We start from the raw sequence: 19,972 nt of genomic DNA, 5'->3' as shown, positions 1-19,972 counted from the left end.
AGAATAACAGACAACTATTAGGTCACTTTTCTCAAATCTATATGATTAGATCTTGTTAATAATTTTTAAATATTTAAACACAAGAAATACTTTCCACCAATGAGAGGTGAATAATATTATTGAAATGCTTTCTTTAATTTCTTACGATTTAGAATTTGATTTTGTTTTTAAAATTGTTGTTCTAGAGTGGCAAACTAGTAATTCATAATTCATTCATTTGGATTATTTTGTTTTTAGTTGAATATTTGAAGAAAAAAAAAAAAAATTCAGTGGCTGTTCTATGGTGAGGAAATCAATTCATCAGATTAACCTGTAGTCTATAGAGACAGATTTTTAAAAAGGGAGTTCAAACTGTCTGTAATGATGCAAAATAATAGGAATTAAAGATTTCCAAATATCTTGAAGAGTTGGTGTTGGTATTTTTTCAAAGATTTGAGCTTGAGAAAATTTGTTAATTAAGCTGACATTTAGAATAATAGATATATAAAGTTATCAAGCAAACTATTATTCCTCCTATACAGCACTTGTAAAGTTCTTGCTTTTTGAACAATTTATGAAGATGTGACCCTCTACTCAACTAAGGGCAGACTCCTCATTGTCTCAAAAAGGTTTCTAGGGATTTTGACCATCCTTTTCAGCTTAGAAAGCGAAGGTCAATTGATAGTTGAAGACTTAAGAATATTACATTTAACCTTATTTCCTGTGTTTAGCCTTTAGGAGAGAATGATGCCTGTTGAAGCTATTGAGGGGTTAAGGGTTAAATTAAGTTGCTTTGTTGAGGCCCCTAAGGGCGAGGTTATTGCTTTGTTGAATAACGTTGAAAGCAGAAACTAAACAAGCAAATGCACCATTCTCAATGACGCTATGATAAGAAGAGATTATGAAGGAAGTCAAAAAAAACAACAACAATCACTTTGTTAAAGAGGGGAAAAAAGTTCTTTGGCGACAGACGCAAAACAATAGACGCAAAACAATAGCAAAAGAGCCGCAAACAATAGAAGTTTAGTTGCTAAAAATAAAGCATATATTAAACTAATACTGTTGCTGAAATCATTGCTTACCTTCATTTTAGATCTTTATTCTGCTTTATAGCATTTAAAAAATATTTTGACATGAAAGGTGCAAAACCTGAAGCCCTTTGGGCGCGTTCCCGCCCTCTTGGTCAGACCCGAGCATTATCCGATTAATTATCGACTATGTTTTATCCTTTAATTTTTATCGTGATATATTCGTAGCAAATTCGTAAATAAAATTTAAGTCGATTTTTTATCGCATTTATTTTCGTACGACGATAAATGCAAATTTATTAGATACGTGAGTCTGCATATTAAGTGAACAGCGTTGTTCCAAGAGAATCAAGATGGCGGCTGAGCAGAAGAGAAGTGGTTGTAAGCTTTTTATCAGACATTTGCCGAGTATTTTGAGTAATGATGACAAAACAGATTTACTGAAACACTTTGGAGCTACAGATGTGATTTGTATGGGGAGAAGCAGCAAAATGGTAAGTCTAATTTTGATTTTTGCTTTTGAAATCTTCGAGAAATAGTCCCAGGATTTTTACTAAAAATGGCCTCAATCCAAAATGCATGTTGGCAAACTCCTATGAAATTATTATTTATTATCGTATTTTTCCAAGAATTCTTGGTTATTTAGAGTATTTTAATGTAATGTAAAAGTATCTGTATTTAGTCGTAGCAACACAGGGAACCCATGACTTTATTATGTCAAGTTTAACAAAAAAGCCCTTTTTTGTCTTCTAATTTATTTCAGGGTCATAATGTAATTTATTTTCTTTTGTAAAATAAGTTTACTGTGGACGATCCTTAATATACATAAGTAATAGAATATTTAGCAATTAGTCCTCCAGCCCGAAATGTAAGGCGAGAGGACTATTTGTTTTAGTCAAATCCAACTAGTCGGTCAAATATATAGATGCAAACATTTGAATTAATGTAAAAAAATAATGTTTTGGTTTTCAAAGCTGGCACTTTTTGCTTCTAGTAGGATATAACTTATAGCCTAGTAGTAGCTCATCCAATCAGAATATAGCATTATAAATGGTATATCACTAGTTGGATTTGACTTATGTATAATAATTATTTTTGCAAAGGTTTTGAATTCTGAGAATGACTAACATAAATGACTATGCCTTCAGGCTTTTTTGTATATAATATTTAATATCCTTTTTTTCAATTTAAAGCTCATAGTAACATTTTCTCTAAAAAACAACAATAAAAAAATCCTTTCAATGTAGTGATCAGAGATTTTTCTTTACCAGTATTCAAAAAACATTAATAATTATTGCAATCACTCACCAATATTGTGTCTAATGCAGCTTTTTTCTATGGCTATAAATAACCCTACTTCAAAATCCTTGATTTATACCAGAATATTATCAAGAGAGAAAAAAAGGGAAATAAGTCAAATCAAATCAACGAATATCATGTTTCCTCAAAGATTATATTTATTTGCCTCAATATTGTGGTAGTTAGGTGGACTGCTCATGAAAAACCTTATTGAAAAAATTCTATAAAATTAATTTCTTTTTGATTTTTTTTTTTTTTTCCATGTTTATTCTTATTGGGCAGGATGGGTTGCCTAGTGGTAGGAGTGAGTGCTTCTCACCAATGCAACTGGGTTTTGATTCACAGACTCAGTGTCTCATATGAGATGAGTTGCTAGCTAGTTTTCATTCTCTCCTGTGCACTGGGAGGGTTTAGTTCTGGGCTCTCTGGTTTTCTACTCTGATCCACGAAAATCAACTTCTAAATAGCATTTTCCATGGATGGCATCACAATTGTGCATCATGGATCAAAATGCAGACAAGCCCAGCGCACATGCTAACATGCTGAACAGTGTTTTGTAGTCTTGTTGTTTCTAATTCATTGAAGAGCTATGGTTTTTCCCAGGGGAGGGGGTACTCTTGCCCATTTAGTGTATGGATGTGCCGCTGAGCCCACTGAACCCTGACCCTGTTCCAGAGTAAAATCGCTGAAATTCATACCCTGTTACAGAGCAAGATCGCTGAAAACCATACTCTGTTCCGGTATCAAGAAAAATAGTTACCCTGTTCCAGAGAAGAGAGAGCGTCATTTCATATACCCTGTTTTAGAGCGAGCGTGATTTTATATACCCTGTTCCAGAGTAGAATTAACATGTTAAATTGCACAATACAAATAATAAACTATTATTATTATTATTATTATTAGAATCACTGAAAACCATGTCTGGCGGCACATACCCGTATAGCGAATATAGGGGAGTTCCCCACTCCCCCAGTGGTTTTTCCACTGACATTGTTATTCTTCTCCATGTAATCAAAGCTTTTATTTTTAATGTTTGTCCGAATTTCGTCCTGACAAGGCTTTGTGATATCTATTTTTAATAACCGTGAAAAATGCTATTGCAATATTCAATCATATAACAAGGGCCACAGGTTTGTACTGGCATTTAAGTACTATACTTGTAAAACCATGGGGCATGTCCACATGGACTATGAGTCTATCCATGCTCTGTTGAAGCTATTAAATAATAAAAAAAATTTAAAAAAACAAGGACTATTCCTTATGATATAATTGTCTATAGATCATTATTATTATTATTATTTTTTTGGTTCTTTCTTCCTTCCCTTTTTTCTTTTCATTCATCCTCCCATCCATCCATCCATTTATTTATTTATTCTTTTATATATTCAATTTCTTTCTTTCTTTGCCAAGAAGCAGAGTGGATCATTTTTCCAACCTTCAGTAAATAAAAATGCTAACTAAAATTCAACCCAGCATCTGTAGCACCTGCTCCAAAGACAACAGAATTTGACTACTCAATTTTAATACTTACTACCCCACGCTGCTTCGTGATATGCTAGAAAAACAAAAATAGCATAACTGTCAAAGAAATGGAGTCTATATGTCTAAGAGACTTCAATCTACATAGTTTGTAGACTAAAAGGAACTTGATCTGCTTCATAATAGCATTAATAAGTGTAGTCTGGCAATTACTGTCAACATAGACATTTTAATTAATAACACTTTGTAATGAAACGAATAAAGAAAACTGATCATAATGATAAAAAAATAGCGTGAAAGATGAGAAAATATTAAAGAGGACATTACTTAATATGAAAGCAGTTTGATTGTGGAAAAAAAGTGACCTTATAAAAAATAATTTAAAAAACAACCCAAACAAAATTGAAATGGGAAAATTCGAAGGATATTTACTGTTTATTTTTTACAATTTTTTAGTTATAGAATAAAATTGATTATTTCAAGATCTCTCAACAAGTTAATGAAGTGTGGTACTAGTCTAGAGCTATCCATATATATATACATCCGTAATTTTATTGTTATTATACCATCACTATTAATCTATTACAAAATGTTTTATTGATTTTATTTATATTTAGAAATGAAATATTAATCTCAGACATATATAAGCATTAGTTATTAAAATGTCACAGCACCGTTATTTTTTTTCCATGTTGAATCCAGTTTTAATCATCGAGAAGAATAACCATATGAGTTAGTTTTAGTATTTCCGAACTTGTTACAGCTCAATAAAAATGAACCTTTAGATTAAATTCGCTAAATATAGAAGTACAGTACTGCTTCTGAAACATCCCGCAAATTCTTCTTGCACACTCACTGATTGCCCGCCATGTGCATTGATAAACATACAGACACTATTTCAATCAAAATGTGTTAGAGACATGTCACTTCTTCTTTTTCCTTCATGCAAGGCAGGTGTTGCTGTCATTGTGATAAAATAATATATATGCTACATTTTTTTAAACATAGTGAGAAAATCTTACTATTGGTTACTAGTGTGAAAAAGAATTGACAGTTCAGTAGTGTATATTGGCAGTCTCACTGAAGATCAGTCATAAAATGAAAGACAACTTGTCATCTGATCAAAGTAAAATAAATAGATAATGACACCATGACAGCCATCATGGGGTGGTATGAGCTCTCATCATTTATTTAGATCAGCGACTAATCGTTTAGATTTTTTGATTAGTTTTTTTCCTTGCATGTTTCTCAAAGCCCCGCCCTTTTACCTGAGCAAAAAAACTGTGCAAAGTAAGACACAGTTTTTTGAGTGCCATTGAGCTACTGGAAATGGCACTATATAAATACCAATAATAATAATAATTTTTTTTTTTTTTTTTAAGTAACTCTATGGTGAATAAATATGACTAACATTAAAATTCCTTACTGTTTACACTATTTATTCAAACAACAGAAGGACTCTGCTTTTGCAGAATTTGCTGACGAAACTGCAGCCAATAAGGTACATTGTTTATGTATTTTTTCCCCCTGAAAAATACTTGCAACTTTTAAGGCTGTTTCTCTCTTATTTTGCTTTCTTTGTGCTTGGGATCCCTGTGTGGTCTCATCAATTGACCCACCACAGGTAGCCCAGGGGTTCAGCACACATGGATTGGCAGAACACAAGAGAAGTGTTAGGAGAAGCATAGTGGAGTGCTTCTGGACACTTCTTGAGTGTTCAGCCAATCCCCAAGTGCTTTATAACTTCACATGGCACAGTCAGCAACTTATTTATTTTTTAAACAAAACACAAATTAGAGTAGCCATTATTTTGGATATGAAAGACAAAATAGAAAGTATGCATGCATGCTGTGTGCTCTCATAATGCACAAGCTTCTAACCAATCAGAACAAGATTTATAAATAGTTATTTTAATATGATTTATTTGAAGTCATAATTCATTTTCTTATTTCAACTATTGATATAGGCTTTGAATAGACTTCACCAAATTGAAATCCTTGGATCAAGATTAGTTGTAGAATATGCAAAGAAATACCATGAAAGACTCTCAGCTCAAAATTCCCACAGGTATTGTTAATCGTGTTTGTGTTTTATAGTTTTTCTACAACTCAGTCTCTGATTTTGTAAAATACCTCAAGAAACACCAGCCCAGAAAACCAGATAACATAAAGGTTTATCAGAGAAAGTAGTTAGAGTACAACCTTTTGCAATAGACTAGCCCTCCAGTCTTCAATAATGGTGTCCTCATTTGGATTTCATGTTTTTTACATTTCTACTCTCAATGTAAACCTTGAAGATGATGATGTACGATTTCAGGGTTCGATCTGTGAGTTAGCCATGCCCTGACTTAGATCAGCCCAGAGGTTCAGTTTCAGGGTTCGATCTGTGAGTTAGCCATGCCCTGACTTAGATCAGCCCAGAGGTTCAGTTTCAGGGTTTGATCTGTGAGTTAGCCTAACTTAAAGGTTGTCTCAAGGTAACAATAAAATGAAAGATGATTAAAACCAAGTGCCTGCATTTAGAATGTCACCCAAGAAAGAAGAAGAAGACAACACTACTGAAGAAAGTGAGAAAACACATATTTTACAAGAAGAAGGAGAGGACACGAAAAAAGAGAAAGTTAGTGGGATTGCACCTAAACTAGGGTAAGGACCACAATTTACTTACAAAAAGCATGGTTGGTGCATGTATGGCTAAATCCCTGTTTGTCGCTGCTGTGTTGATGGGTTATTACTTTAGCCTGTTGTATGACACACTTGTTCTGGTACAGTACATTACCTGTAGTCATGAGTAAGCCATTACGCACAATTTTTATCATTGAACTTTTGAAATTAATACTTTGTAATAATAAATGAAGTGCTAAAATGAACAACAAATGCACAACATACACAATGTACAATGTACAACAAAAACGAAAGCGGTTATATCTGCTTTTCACAAATAAGCACTATGATTGTGTAGTACTGTTTCATGGCTAAATAGTTTTTAATACTCTACCTGACCAAGGACTCCAAAGTAATATTGTTTTTATTGTTTTAATTTTTTTTTGCAGTATAAAGTATCCATCAAATCCTAACCTTTCCTACTTGTACCCATCACCTAATGCAACAATACTTACAAACATTGCTCATACTTTGGCTTGTGTGCCCAAGTTCTATGTGCAGGTAAAGAACTGAACAATTATAGTTAATTGAACAGACTCTTGTGAGGCGTGTGGTTGGGGGAGGGGGAAGGTGGAGGGGGAAGGGCAGGATGTGGGGAAGGGGATGTGGGGAAGGGGATGTGGGGAAGGGGATGTGGGGAAGTGGAGGGGGAAGGGGGATGTAGAGAGGGGTGTGGGGAAGTGGAGGGGGATTTACTTTAACCTCTTTTTGTTTTCTCTGCGCAAGAATAATGACCTCCTCTGACTAATCCTTTATGAACTGCTGTATGATGATACCATATTTGTTACTAGGAAATGATATGCCCTCATCTTGAAAGCTTGCTATATGTTTTGTATCTTCTATGAAAACAGCATCTTTTTTTATTTATTTCAAGGTCCTTCACTTGATGAACAAGATGAACTTACCAGCACCTTTTGGTCCTGTTACTCCAACTCCACCCAATGCAAGTAACGCCAACTACAATGTATACATTCATTATCAGTTTTCCTCCCTCCTGCAAGTTTGCTGTGACCCGACTTAGACCAGTCCAGAGGTTGTTTAAGGGCTAGCTAAAATCCAAAATCTTTTCTTCATCTTAAAGTTGAGCTTATGTTACCCATGTTGACATCTCATCAGGTTAGAGAAATGCACCCAAGTGAGAATATAGAATCTAGTGAAGAGTCAGAGATGGAGAGTGATGAAGAAGAGAATAAAAAGAGGTAACCAATATCCCAATGTTATAGCTCATTATTATCTGTAAGCAATTATTTTTTAGAATCAATTTTTAACTACCAGAAATTTTGTAATGATTATAATATTGTAAACGTTTCTAGATCTAGGATTAAGGAACACTCATTGCCTAAGAAACCAGAGACAAACACAAAAAAGCGTGTCAAACTAAAGGCCACCAAAGGTCCGTTACCCAAGAAGCCCAAACCATCACATTCCTACAAACAAGAATCAATAGAAGCAGTATTTGAGCAACCGTCTCACCAGACACGCAAGATAGAGTTCAACCTGACAGACTCTATCACCTCTATCTTTGATGCAGCACCACCTCAACTTGAACCAGTCAGCCAATCAAAGGAAGAGGAGCCAAGTATGGAGGGATTTGGGAAATTTGCTCCCCAAGCAGAACCAATTGCTATGGATACCAATGAAGATGAAGAAGAAACCACTTTAAGGGATGAGAGTGACGAGTTTATTTCACAAAAAGAATTAGATTCCAATAGGATGAGTAAAAAGGGTTAGTAATGGGATTCTTATTTATTTATGATGATGATTCCTTGAGTGCATTATTCCAGAAAGAAAACATAACTGAGGGTATAGGTGTGATGTTTTATGGATGTTAAAGGGAGGTGCAGTTTAAGGAGAACATGTTCTGATAGTTACTTTTGTTATGGGACCTCCTCAATGAGTGGGTCTACCCTTTGCCACATAGTGATGAGGGTATGGATATATCCTGGATGACATAATGAATGAATGAGAAAATGACGGATGGAAGAAGGATTAATTACTGATTGATGGATTGATTGGAGGGAGGGAGGGATAAATAGATAGGAGGAAGAAATGGACGGAGGCGGAATAGATGATTTAAGGAATGCTTGGATGAATATGAATGAGGGAAAAATGTGATGGCTATTCATTGTCCAATTCTCAAAATATGTAACACTTTATGAGCCATGGGGGGGACAGAGGAGAGACCAGACAGCCTTCATAAAACCTCACTTTGAATTAAAAGCCCAACAAATATATACATTAGAATATTATAGAATTATAGAATATTTGTGATACGTCTCTTTTACAGAACTTAGTTCCTTGTCGGCACTTAAGAAGTATTCCTCTGGAGATCCCACTACCAGGTTGTATGTGAAAAACCTTGCTAAGCACGTTGAAGACAAGGTACTGCTATTAATCCCAGTAATGTTTTCCCATTTCAGACCATGGGTCATTCTCTTGAGAAAAATATTTTTTGTTCTCAGTTTGACCTGTATCCATATTCATCTGTCTTCTCATGCACAACCGTTAAACAAAGAAATGATACTCTAGGGAATGACACAAGGCCTGAAATGAGAAAACAATACACCTACAGTATAGAGGTCTATAGGCAATCCAGATGTTCCTTAAAGGCATAGACCTACATTAGAGTGCTTTAGTTAACAATTAATAAGAAAGCTATGGTTACAACTGGTGCGGTAACTTACAAAATAAATAAAGTGCTGAGGAATTGTGGGTGTGGTAGTGCCTAGTAGATATTTTGCAAACATTATTCTATAATTACTTATATTATTTTATTATTATGCTAACATTAGTAAGAGTGTTCACACTAAATCCGTGAAACAAATACTAATTTTTAGCACTAATTAATAGTGATAATTAAACAATAGAAAACCAAGTACTATTTAATGTTCACGGTTTTAGTGCGTGCACTCTATAGTGATTCAATTAATCACATAAGTTAAATTTCGAATTTTTCTTTAGGATCTTCATTACATATTTGGTCGGTATGTTGATTTTACATTAGAAGATGAAAAAGACAGGTAAGAGTGTAATTAAATTTTGTCTTCTTTAATATTGACTATAAATTAGTTCATATGGAACTAGGAGAAGCTCTTAGCATGGGTGGTCCAGCACCATTTGCAACAAGTTTCATAAACGGTTTAAAAAACAATAGATAAAATGACAAGAGATCAGTCTTCGAAACAATTAAATTTTCCTAACAAAAGTAGCGCTTTACTATGGGGCAATCAAAATTTAGGTTCCAAATGGTGTAGCTATGCTGCTTAGCATACTCAATAGATACATGAAGGCCATAGCCACCACTTGGATAGTGGTCCAGTTTTAAAAAAAGGTGGTCACTGTTTTTCTATTTACTTGTGAAATAAAATTAATATTTTCTATGAGGGGAAAAAATGGTTCTGAATGTAAAAAAGTTGTGTGGTTAAAACCCGACCAACCATAATGGTGACTATGGCCCTTGGATAGTGGACCAGTTTTAAGAAAAGGTGGTTCTGTTTTTCTATTTGCTTGTGAAATAAAATTAATATTTTCTATGAGGGGAAAAAATGGTTCTGAATGTAAAAAAGTTGTGTGGTTAAAACCGGACCAACCATAATAGTGACTATGGCCCTTGGATAGTGGTCCAGTTTTAAGAAAAGGTGGTCACTGTTTTTCTATTTGCTTGTGAAATAAAATTAATATTTTCTACGAGGGGAAAAAATGGTTCAGACCAACCATAATGGTGACTACGGCCCTAAGGCACATTAATCCATCAATTGTGTTGATTTTTACAGTGTTAGGCTACCTGTGTTTCACTTTCCTTCAAAAGAAATTCACTTACCATTTTTCTCCATTTCCAGGTTTGACATCCGTCTCATGAAGGAAGGAAGAATGAAAGGACAAGCCTTCATCACACTACCATCAGAAAACAAGGCCAAAAGGGCTCTTGAAGAAGTACATGGTTATATTCTGCATGGCAAACCTATGGTCATTGTATCCTTTTTCATGTCCCTACTATATCATACTTAGAATAGCAACTTCAATGAATATAAAAAATACTAAGGATGAATTTTGGTATAAAACACAAATAATGTCTGCAATTCTTGAACAGTTGCCATGTTGGTTGTTCTAACAGAGGATGAGGATGGCTTTATTATTTTTAACTAATGTGGTGGCTATGACGTAACATGCAACTCCAAAATACATCACCTCTCGCATGGTTCATGCCAATCATTTATTTATATATATGAGTAGGTAATGGCACTGTCCCATTTTTCAGATTGTTTAATTTTGTTTTTGGAACAAAAACCACAGATTTGTTAAGCTATGAATCTGGATGGGAGTAGTGTGCAGGGGGTGCTGAATGGATGGGACATGGATATCCTGAAGATGAATAAAAGGGAAAACAATTGAGTAATAACAACAATTTTACATTTGCTAGAGATAAGGAGGCGCTATGGAAATTTAAATTATTTGTGTAAATTTATCAAAAAAAATTAAAGTGATGATTTCTTGTGATCTTATCATCAAATATTTTCCTTAACACATATCTCAGCAATTTGCTCGATCAGCCAAGGCAAAAGAAACCAGTTGACCAAATATCACAGCACAGGTACTAACTAGCCTGCATAGCAGCTCTCTGGGACAGGGCAGAAAAACGACTAATCCACTACTTTCACTATTTTTTTATTTAACCGAGTTTAATACTCCAAATTTTTAAGCGTTTCATTGGTGTCACTGCTGCTCGAAACTTGTGACGAAATTTTGTCGAATTAGAGTAAATCTACTTCTATATCAGTATTCACAAAAATGTCAGTTTTTCTGCTGATCAAAATGTCACCTCTCCCAAAGTGCACGGCTTTATATCTCAAATACGCATTGGTCGCATTTGATGTTTTGCTATTTGGCTCCAAAAGAACGTGTTAACAAAATATTGAGCTTAAATACGTAAAGCTGTCCATATGGTGAAAGGCCAAAAACCGTTTTTCTGTCCTGTAGCTCTCTGGATGAAGAGATACTTCTCTCTTACCCATCCTGTCTCACCCAGAGAGCCTTCACGCATGATACACAGGTACTAGTAAAATATAGAGAGATCAGTATTTGGGGGAAAAAAACACAGAAAGAAAGGAAACAAAAAAGGAAAATGGAAAACGAAAAATAAACAATTATAAAACAAACTATTATGAGATTCTTTATTTATTACATTCATAATTTGCACCCTTTGAAATACTCTGCTTATTTAAGAATCTAAACATGGCTGCAAAGTAAGTTTTAATAAGGGCTAAAAAATGTTTTACTCATACAAAAAGACCTTAAAAACTTTGAAACCTTTTAGGCAGTGTTGTTTTGAAGATTGCTATTACTAATATCCTTGTTTTCTTTGCTTTTATTTTAATTATTTTATCTGCAAAATTTATAATTAATATTGCTAGGATCTTAAAATCAGGGCTTAAAATACAGCTGGTCATGATAACTGGCCAAATTAGTTTCACCTCTGTCATACCATGTTACTGGTCAAAATGGCTGGCAAAGCAAAAATTTGACCAGATAAGTTTCATTTCATGGTGGACATTGTCTGATGTCTGGCCATTATTTTAAGCCCAGCAAATATTTCAAATTTTCAAAAGCAGCAAGCAAACAATGGCAGCCATATTTGGATTCAGTCTTGGTGATTCAAGCGAAACAAAAATATTAGACCTAGAAATATATCTTTCTATCACACAATCAAATCTAAAATAAATTCTATCTTATATTAATCTCTTATCTTATTCAATAAATAGTAATCATATTATATTACACACCTCCTAATATGTTCATAATATTACATATATTACACACCTCATAATGTTTACAATATATATTTTGATTTTTAATTAGCCTCTTGGGTCCCTCTTGGGTCCCTCTTGGGCTGATCAAAATCTGAGCATGATGAACTCGCCATTAAACTAAAAATTAGTTGGGTTTTGCAAAGGGAGGAAAACAGGAGAAACCAGAAAAAAGCTTGTGATGCCGAGTCCAGGAATCGAACCAGATACCCCAGAGGTGAGAGGCAAGTGCACTACCACTACACCTCCCTTGATTATAAATACATATCATTACTGCCCTGTGATTATATTCCCAATTTTTTATATAATAGTCAATGTATAAAAGACATTGTCTTACTTAAAAACTGGATAACCTTAATCTTACTATATCAACACTCAATAGGTCTTCCTGTCCAAATCAAATTAAATGGTCTAGGCCATAGTGAAAGGGGAGGGGAATGAATGACTTGGTTATCTCTAATAAAAATCTCTTTGTGACCAAATGCTATGGGGATGGTTGCTATGAGGATGGTTGCTATGGGGATGGATACTATGGTAGGATCTTTTATGCTATATGGTTTGTTTTTGTTTTGTTTTTCTGGCCCTTTCTGGTTTGAGATTTGTCATTGGTGTATGTTTACTTACTGCAACCAGGATTGATATGTTCTATGATTTTGTTTGTTCTCTCATTTATCTGTTTGTTGCTATGCATTGTTTGCCATGACATTGGTTGCTATGGCATTGGTTGCTATGGCATTGGTTGCTATGGCATTGGTTGCTATGGCATTGGTTGTCATGGCATTGGTTACTATGGCATTGGTTGCCATGACATTGGTTGCTATGGAATTGGTTACAACGACATTGGTTGCTGTGGCATTGGTCGCTATGACCTTGCTTGCTATGGCATTGGTTGGCAATGGATTGTACGAAGCACTATATTCAGAGCATCCCATCATCACTCTCTGCGATCAAGGTCACATTTCTGTTCATCGGTCTTCAGTTTGTGAACTCAATTTCCATTTTGCGAAACAAAAGAGCATAGGATACTAAAACAGAACGATCTCTTTGCTGCACAGTGTGTACCGATCTATCTCTGACAGACTCTTTTTCCCAGTGTTCTTCTTGTTTTGTTCAGTTGTACTTTCAGTTGAACTTCCAGGTCTATCATTTGTGGTATACCTGTGGTTTTTGGAGGATGAGCTGTAGTTTGGTTTGGTCTTTGTTTCATCACTGTCTGGGTATTCTTTGGCATATTCAGGGGCTTTACCAAGAAAGATGATGCTGTTCAGGATCTTTAGGGTTAAAAGGCTGCAAGAAAGTCATTTTGCAACATCAGCAAACAATAAACTATAGGCAATCGTGACATAGTGCATTCATCCTTACTCTTTTCTCTTGATAATAAACTTTTCCCGAAATCGTGAGTTGACAATGACTCCAAGTCAAGTTGTACTTCATAAAAAACATGACAGCCATTGTTTAATATCATGGTCACTCAAGCGAATTCCAGAAAAGTTGATTATTTTAAACTGATGAGAAAGGTTCATTAATTTTGAGAAAGAAGCAATTGATAGATTACACGATACTTACAAAAAATATGTGGAGACAATGAGAGCCACACCTCCATTTCCATGGACATGAATGGAATGTGTGATAACTCGAATGACCTAATGAAGAATCCAGGACATTTGTTACAAACAGAAAGAAGGATTCATTCACACATTATTCCAGAGCCAAAGACAGGGTCTAAGAGACCTTGTAATTGCTTTTTCCACTGGGTACAAAAACTGCCTGTGTTTTTTGGGAGGGGGGAGGGAAGGAATGATTTATTGAGGTAAACCCTTACCTTGGGAAAGATTTACTTTTGTGGGGATGCTGGGGACCCTAGAGAGCTTGTGATCACTCTTCCCATTGGGTACAAAAATTCTGCATGTATTTTTGGGGGAGGGGAGGGAGGATGGGTTTATTGATGTTTGTTGCAGGTGGATGTGACTTCGATTTGAACCCTGCATTGGGAAACATTTGCCAAGGCATCTGCCACAACATACCCATGTGTGTTTGGCATATTTGCTCCAGGATACCCTAGAGAATAATTTGTGCCAATTCATTCAGAGTATTGGGAAAGAGTCCTACTTACCAGAGCCCCAAGTGAAAGAGGAATGAATCCCATTCTCCTAGAAACCAAGTCAAAATGGTCTGCATGTGCCTGTGAGGTAGTAAACAACCTGTTAGTGCTAATAATAATAATTCTAATTGTGGAGAAACCAGGTACAAAGTTTAGTTACTCACATTTTTTTGTCTGCTAGAAATAGCATCTTTAGCCAGTCTTGATCTGTACTCTGTGTAAACCTAAAGAAAAGAATTTTAATTCAATGGTGTGACTAGATAAATGATGATGACGATAACGATGATAATGATGATGATGGTGATAATGATGATGATGATGATGAAGGTGGTGGTGGTGGTGATGATGATAGTGGTGGTGGTGGATATCAATACCTCTGGTGGGATATCATTGAACTTGGTAATAAAAGCATGTTTAACCCAGTCCACAAAGTACTCGGATGATACAGTAGCAAACAGGTAAGGTGCAATGACATAAAGGTGTTCTGTTAGGTAAAAAACAACAGTTGTTACAATTTAAGATGTTAGAATATAGGAGTTCACTAATTAAGCATTACAACTGCTTTCAAGCCTGCGCTTTAATCGAGACAAAAGTTACAACTTGTAAATGAAAAATAGGCCACTGTTAATTGAATCATGAGAGTATGTAAAGGTACATGAAACCATGGAAATGATTTCTTTGACGTGATGACACTGCATTGAAAACAGTGGTAACATATTTTGATTTTCAACGAGCATGATGTTGAGGGATTAAGACAAATTATCAAAAGTTTTGGTAGAATAGAACAATCTTGGCTCTTACCCATGTTCCAGTTAAACTCTGTTAAATTTCGTAAGCATACAATGCTAACCAGTACTAGATAATGGAATCTTTCTCTTATATCTGAAAAAAATATTTAATTAGGGACTGGTCATAAAGTATAAGGGGGAATGGGGGGGGGGGGGGGGCAAAATCAGGGGGTGGGTCACATAATTTTGAACTCCTTCAAAGGGGTGGGCTGTTGATAAAATTTGACAACTAAAAAGGGTGGGCCTGCAATTTTGCTTTCTAATCCGGGGTTGGGTCATCACATTTTCAACATCAATTTATAATGGGACAAGATAAAAAAAACACTGATTCTATTCTGATTTTGCTCCCCCCCCCCCCTATACTTTATGACCAGTCCCTTACATTGTAATAAGCTATAGTACAACTGGCTGTCTATCAAGCATTGATGGTGTTGCAATGTATGTCTAGGACAGTTCCAGAATTTTTTTGGGATGGGGTGCACTGGTACATGATAAGGACTTTCATAAACTTAAGCACCAATGATGCTGTAGACATCAGCTCATCTAAAGGGGGCACACCCACTGCACCCCACCCCTATATCCACCCTTGTATATATATAATGAAAAAACAGCTTTTTATTCCTTCAAGTAGTTTTATGGGGTCCCTGTGGTATTTTTACAAGGATTGTGAAAGGCATAAGTCCCTTATATTTTCTAATCTTAGCTTCACTCATTTAAGGGTGCTTTATATTGTGGTCCATGTTGTATACGTAATACTGTACTTACCACTACAAGCCATCTGAAACAGGTTGTTCTTCTCGAACCTCTTGAAAACACTTCCTTTAAGTTCTACAAACTGAATAAACCATTTACATTTTTTATGTTATCTGAAACTATGCATTGAATGGTGCTTACAAGTATGCGCCCGCATAGCCTTCAAAGTCCATTATATGCTGTGCCTGAAACAGTTATATCAGTTCCCTCCCAATAGAGGTATTGATATTTGTATACTGGCTACATAGCCAATCATTACAGCTTACAGATGATATGCAATCTCTGGATAGTTGAGAATGTTTTCTTAATTAAAAGGCTCATCCGTGTCCATATATGTTGGCCTATAATATAATGCTTTTGTTATAACTAATAGATATACATGTTATATAGGCTGCTGTGTTTTCACTAGAAATGTTAACTTGCATAAAATTCCTGGAGGTGTTTTAATCCGACAACCACCTTTCAAGATAACACTGTGATTGGTAGGACAACTTAAACCATCTTGCTAGGTAGTTTAACTTTGCCTTATTTCCAGTGTCATAATTAAGCTAGTTTAAATTGTCCTAGTGAAAACACAGCCATAGTGCAATATTTTTATCTACTCACCTGATTAGAAACCATAATGACAAGTAAGGCTTTGTTATGTGAGTTAACAGCAACATTCAGACATGTTGCTTGGAACAATACCAGCACTGAATGCAGAACTGAATAGGATTTAAAGTTAAGGATGTAGCATTTATGACAACAGGGTTGAGACACTAGCAGTTCCATTTAGCTGACCTTCAAGTTTTATCAAACCTTGGAACAACCACAGCACTGATGAAATTCAGGGCATGGCTAACTGATGTTTAATCAAACCCTGGAAAAACCTCTGGCCTGATCTAAGTCAGGGTACGGCTAATTCACAGATCAAACCCTGAAACAACCCCTGGGCTGATCTAAGTCAGGCCATGGCTAACTCACAGATCAAACCCTGAAACAACCTATAATTTAAGTCTTTAAGTCAGGGTATGGCTAACTCATAGATCAAATCCTGAAACACCATCTGGACTGATCTAAGTCAGGGCACGGCTAATTCACAGATAGAATTGGAATTTAGCAGGTTGTTTGAGTAGTCTAACTGATGAGAAATGGAGATACAGGTAGCCCAGTAATATAAATGGAAATAAAGGATACAGACATAAATAACACCTAAAGCGAAGTGAGGTAGAGTTCCAACATGTTCTCTTTTTCTGTCACGAGGCTCTGTTGCTGTCCAAAATAATGCATCTAAAACATCTTGTCCAAAAGAGGAGCAAAGCCGATCTGCAACCTAGAAACAATATTAGTTTTATACATCAACAAGGCTTATATGTTAATCTGAATCTCAATATTTTAGTCTTGTATTTCACAGGGGGTTGGGGTGGGGTGAGAGGACTAAGATGACCAAAGGACCACCTAAGTATATACACCGACTTGCAAGAACGTTGTCATACAAAAATAGAACATTAGTGATTTAGTGGAATAGGAATTATATTAAAAAACAAAAGAAGATCACTGAAGCTGAACTTTTTCTTTTGTATTTTAATGTATTCCTTTCTCACTAAATCACTAATGTTCTAATATCGTATGTCAACGTTCTTGCAAGTAGGTGTATATACCTTTATAGCTAATGATCTTTTATCATCATTATGATCATCGCATAGGGTACATAAGGCCATAATAATAATGTATCAATATAATTAAGTAATGATAATAACGTGGACATACCTCTAACATGTTGTAAATAACATATAGCTTGATAACAGACTGTCCACGTACAGTGTGATAAAGCACAGAGAAATCAACATTCTCCAAGAAGATAAACACTATGACTATAATTGAAGCTGAAACCAAAAATATAAGACAATTTCAAGTGAGGTTGCTGTTATTTACTAAAGCATCAACTAGCATTTTCTTTCTATTTTACATTATTTTTGTCCATATTATTTGTTCACTACAAAGGGGGTGGCTAGCCATCCAATCCACCCCACGGGACCTGCCCTTGCAGGTTGTCATAATAAAAGTTAAATCAAAGATTAAAAAAAAACTACTAATACTTTAAAAATAGGAAAAACCCTTGCATCAAATCACAATCTTGGAGGCAAAATAATATGTTTTCCCTTGGAAAGTGATGATATTCATCATGGATATTTTTTCCTGTAAATTTGCAAGACCCTAATTTGGTTTGACTCACCTTTTAACACATCACATATTTGTGCTGGCTCAAGCAGTCTTGTTCTATAAATGAACAACAATCTTAGCTACAGGTGTACATAAGATCAGTGTTTATAATGAAACTATTCAATTCAAAATATAATCATCGTGAATCATTAAAAGGCTAATATTCTTACTTTTTACAACAGAAGAATCCAGAGACTAATTTCCACATGGCGACGAGAACACGAACAGGAAGAAATGTAAACATGAACAGGAAACAATCCAGACAAAGCATGAACCCAAATATCATGAGCTATAAATAGAAATAGAAATAGCATTATTCAAACAATGAATTCAGTAAAAGCAAAGACAACGTGCTTTAAAAAAGAATCCCTTTGCCTTGCCAGTCATTTTGACTAGTAACCTTGAGCCAGAAACAAGGTATGACCTAGCTGAAGTTAATGGACTACTTTGAGGGTACGGCAACCATCTTGCCAGGGGGCAAAACAAAACAAAGATGACAAAAAATATGTAGTATTTTGTGTGCTTATCTTTATTTTATGGTTAAAGATGATGGGTGCCATCTTAGTTTAACTTTTGTTAAACTAAGATGTGGTGAGCTGTCATTGATGGATATCATCACTACTGTAACATAGCTTTATTTGCTCCCTGGACACCCCATAATGCCTTGATCCAAGGTGGCCACCATACTGTCAAAGTAGTCCATTTGGCTGATCATCATGACCGGCAACTGACCAACATTTCTGGTAAGCCCTTCATATATGTTCCCCTTATTAAGGAAGTATGATATGATGGGTAAATGCCTGACTTACAGAAAATCAGTAGCATCACTTTAATCCAATGGACAGACAGACAGACAGACAGACTTATTGAGACTCTTCATTGGTATGTTTGTTTGTTCGTATTACCTTTTCCACTTCCTTGGGGATCTTCATACAGGTGTAAATCTTTTTTCTCTTGTCAGCATAACGATCCTCATCAAGCTCCAAAACATATCCTCGTGATATTTCTGCCAAGAAATACTTCAGCACAGAAAATCCTGTAAATGCATTAAAATTAATTCATCTGATTTTCAATGCTGACAAATGATTTTTATAAGTGAGAACCATCATATAGTCAAAAAAATTTTGAGCTTAAAAAATTAATGACCAGAAGTATTTAATACGCATAAATCTGACCTCAGTTAACAATTAAATCATTTCATACAAGTTTTACATACTTTTTGGGCTAGTTTCTTGGTCTGTAGGGTGTCCATGATCAACATTACTAAAGATAATCTCTTCCTCAGCGAGTTCTGTTCTGCCAGTATCTGCCGTGCCATGGTCATTCATAGTATCTTTAGTTTGGTCTCTCGGCTGATCCGTAGGAATCTCCTCTATATTTTGAATCTTCTCAGTTACGTTTCGATGTCTGAATTCTGTTCCTTCGGGGTGTAAATCAGCTGGAGGGTGTGTCGACATTTCAGACTCCACACTTTCATGTGCAAATGATAATTCTTCACGACTGTCTTCATTAGCATCGTCTTTATCTTCTGTATTCTCAACCTTCTCTACCTCAAGATCTTCTTCCTTGACCTCAGCACTTCTGTTCTCTTCGGTAGGAACTACCAATTCCTGGAAAAGTTCTTCGTCGTTCTTCTCTTTCACATTTTCAAATAAAATTGCCACTTCGTCTTCAGTTGTTTTTGTTTGTTTTTCATCAACACAGCTCTCTTTCTTCGCAATATTTCCTTGAAATTCTCCACCAGTTGCTTCACTATTGTCTTCGCAATTACTCTTGGGGTATTTGAGGTCAGTCTCTAAGGATTTGTCTTGATCAGACACCATTTTTTCAACACATTTTATTTCTTCCACGTCGTCCGCCATATTTGTTTGTTTTC

General features: G+C 35.4%; 2 protein-coding genes across 2 annotated transcripts; one reads left to right on the top strand and one right to left on the bottom strand.

Annotated features, from left to right (window-relative positions):
• Positions 1-1,345: 1,345 nt before the first annotated feature.
• Positions 1,346-11,570, top strand: LOC116292857 (RNA-binding region-containing protein 3). The gene is made up of 12 exons (XM_031700212.2): positions 1,346-1,501; positions 5,239-5,286; positions 5,752-5,852; positions 6,308-6,430; positions 6,838-6,949; positions 7,323-7,391; positions 7,565-7,647; positions 7,762-8,174; positions 8,736-8,830; positions 9,410-9,468; positions 10,288-10,420; positions 10,983-11,570. The coding sequence occupies exons 1-12, from the start codon at positions 1,361-1,363 to the stop codon at positions 11,019-11,021; spliced, it is 1,416 nt and encodes a 471-aa protein (XP_031556072.2). The 5' UTR covers positions 1,346-1,360; the 3' UTR covers positions 11,022-11,570.
• Positions 11,571-11,605: 35 nt separating this feature from the next.
• LOC116292856 (transmembrane anterior posterior transformation protein 1 homolog) lies at positions 11,606-19,972 on the bottom strand. The gene is made up of 14 exons (XM_031700211.2): positions 19,313-19,972; positions 19,002-19,132; positions 18,267-18,385; positions 18,110-18,153; positions 17,644-17,759; positions 17,071-17,206; positions 16,501-16,598; positions 15,907-15,976; positions 15,155-15,235; positions 14,728-14,837; positions 14,518-14,577; positions 14,366-14,434; positions 13,819-13,895; positions 11,606-13,539 (listed from the first exon to the last, which is right to left on the bottom strand). The coding sequence occupies exons 1-14, from the start codon at positions 19,956-19,958 to the stop codon at positions 13,278-13,280; spliced, it is 2,019 nt and encodes a 672-aa protein (XP_031556071.2). The 5' UTR covers positions 19,959-19,972; the 3' UTR covers positions 11,606-13,277.

Source organism: Actinia tenebrosa, unplaced genomic scaffold (assembly GCF_029948245.1).
Source record: "Actinia tenebrosa isolate PJP-AT-01 unplaced genomic scaffold, QUT_ActTen_1.0 PGA_scaffold12__29_contigs__length_12842862, whole genome shotgun sequence".
NCBI classification, from domain to species: Eukaryota; Metazoa; Cnidaria; class Anthozoa; order Actiniaria; family Actiniidae; genus Actinia; species Actinia tenebrosa.
Note: the sequence above shows the minus strand (reverse complement) of the source record. Positions and strands in the feature narration are given on the sequence as shown.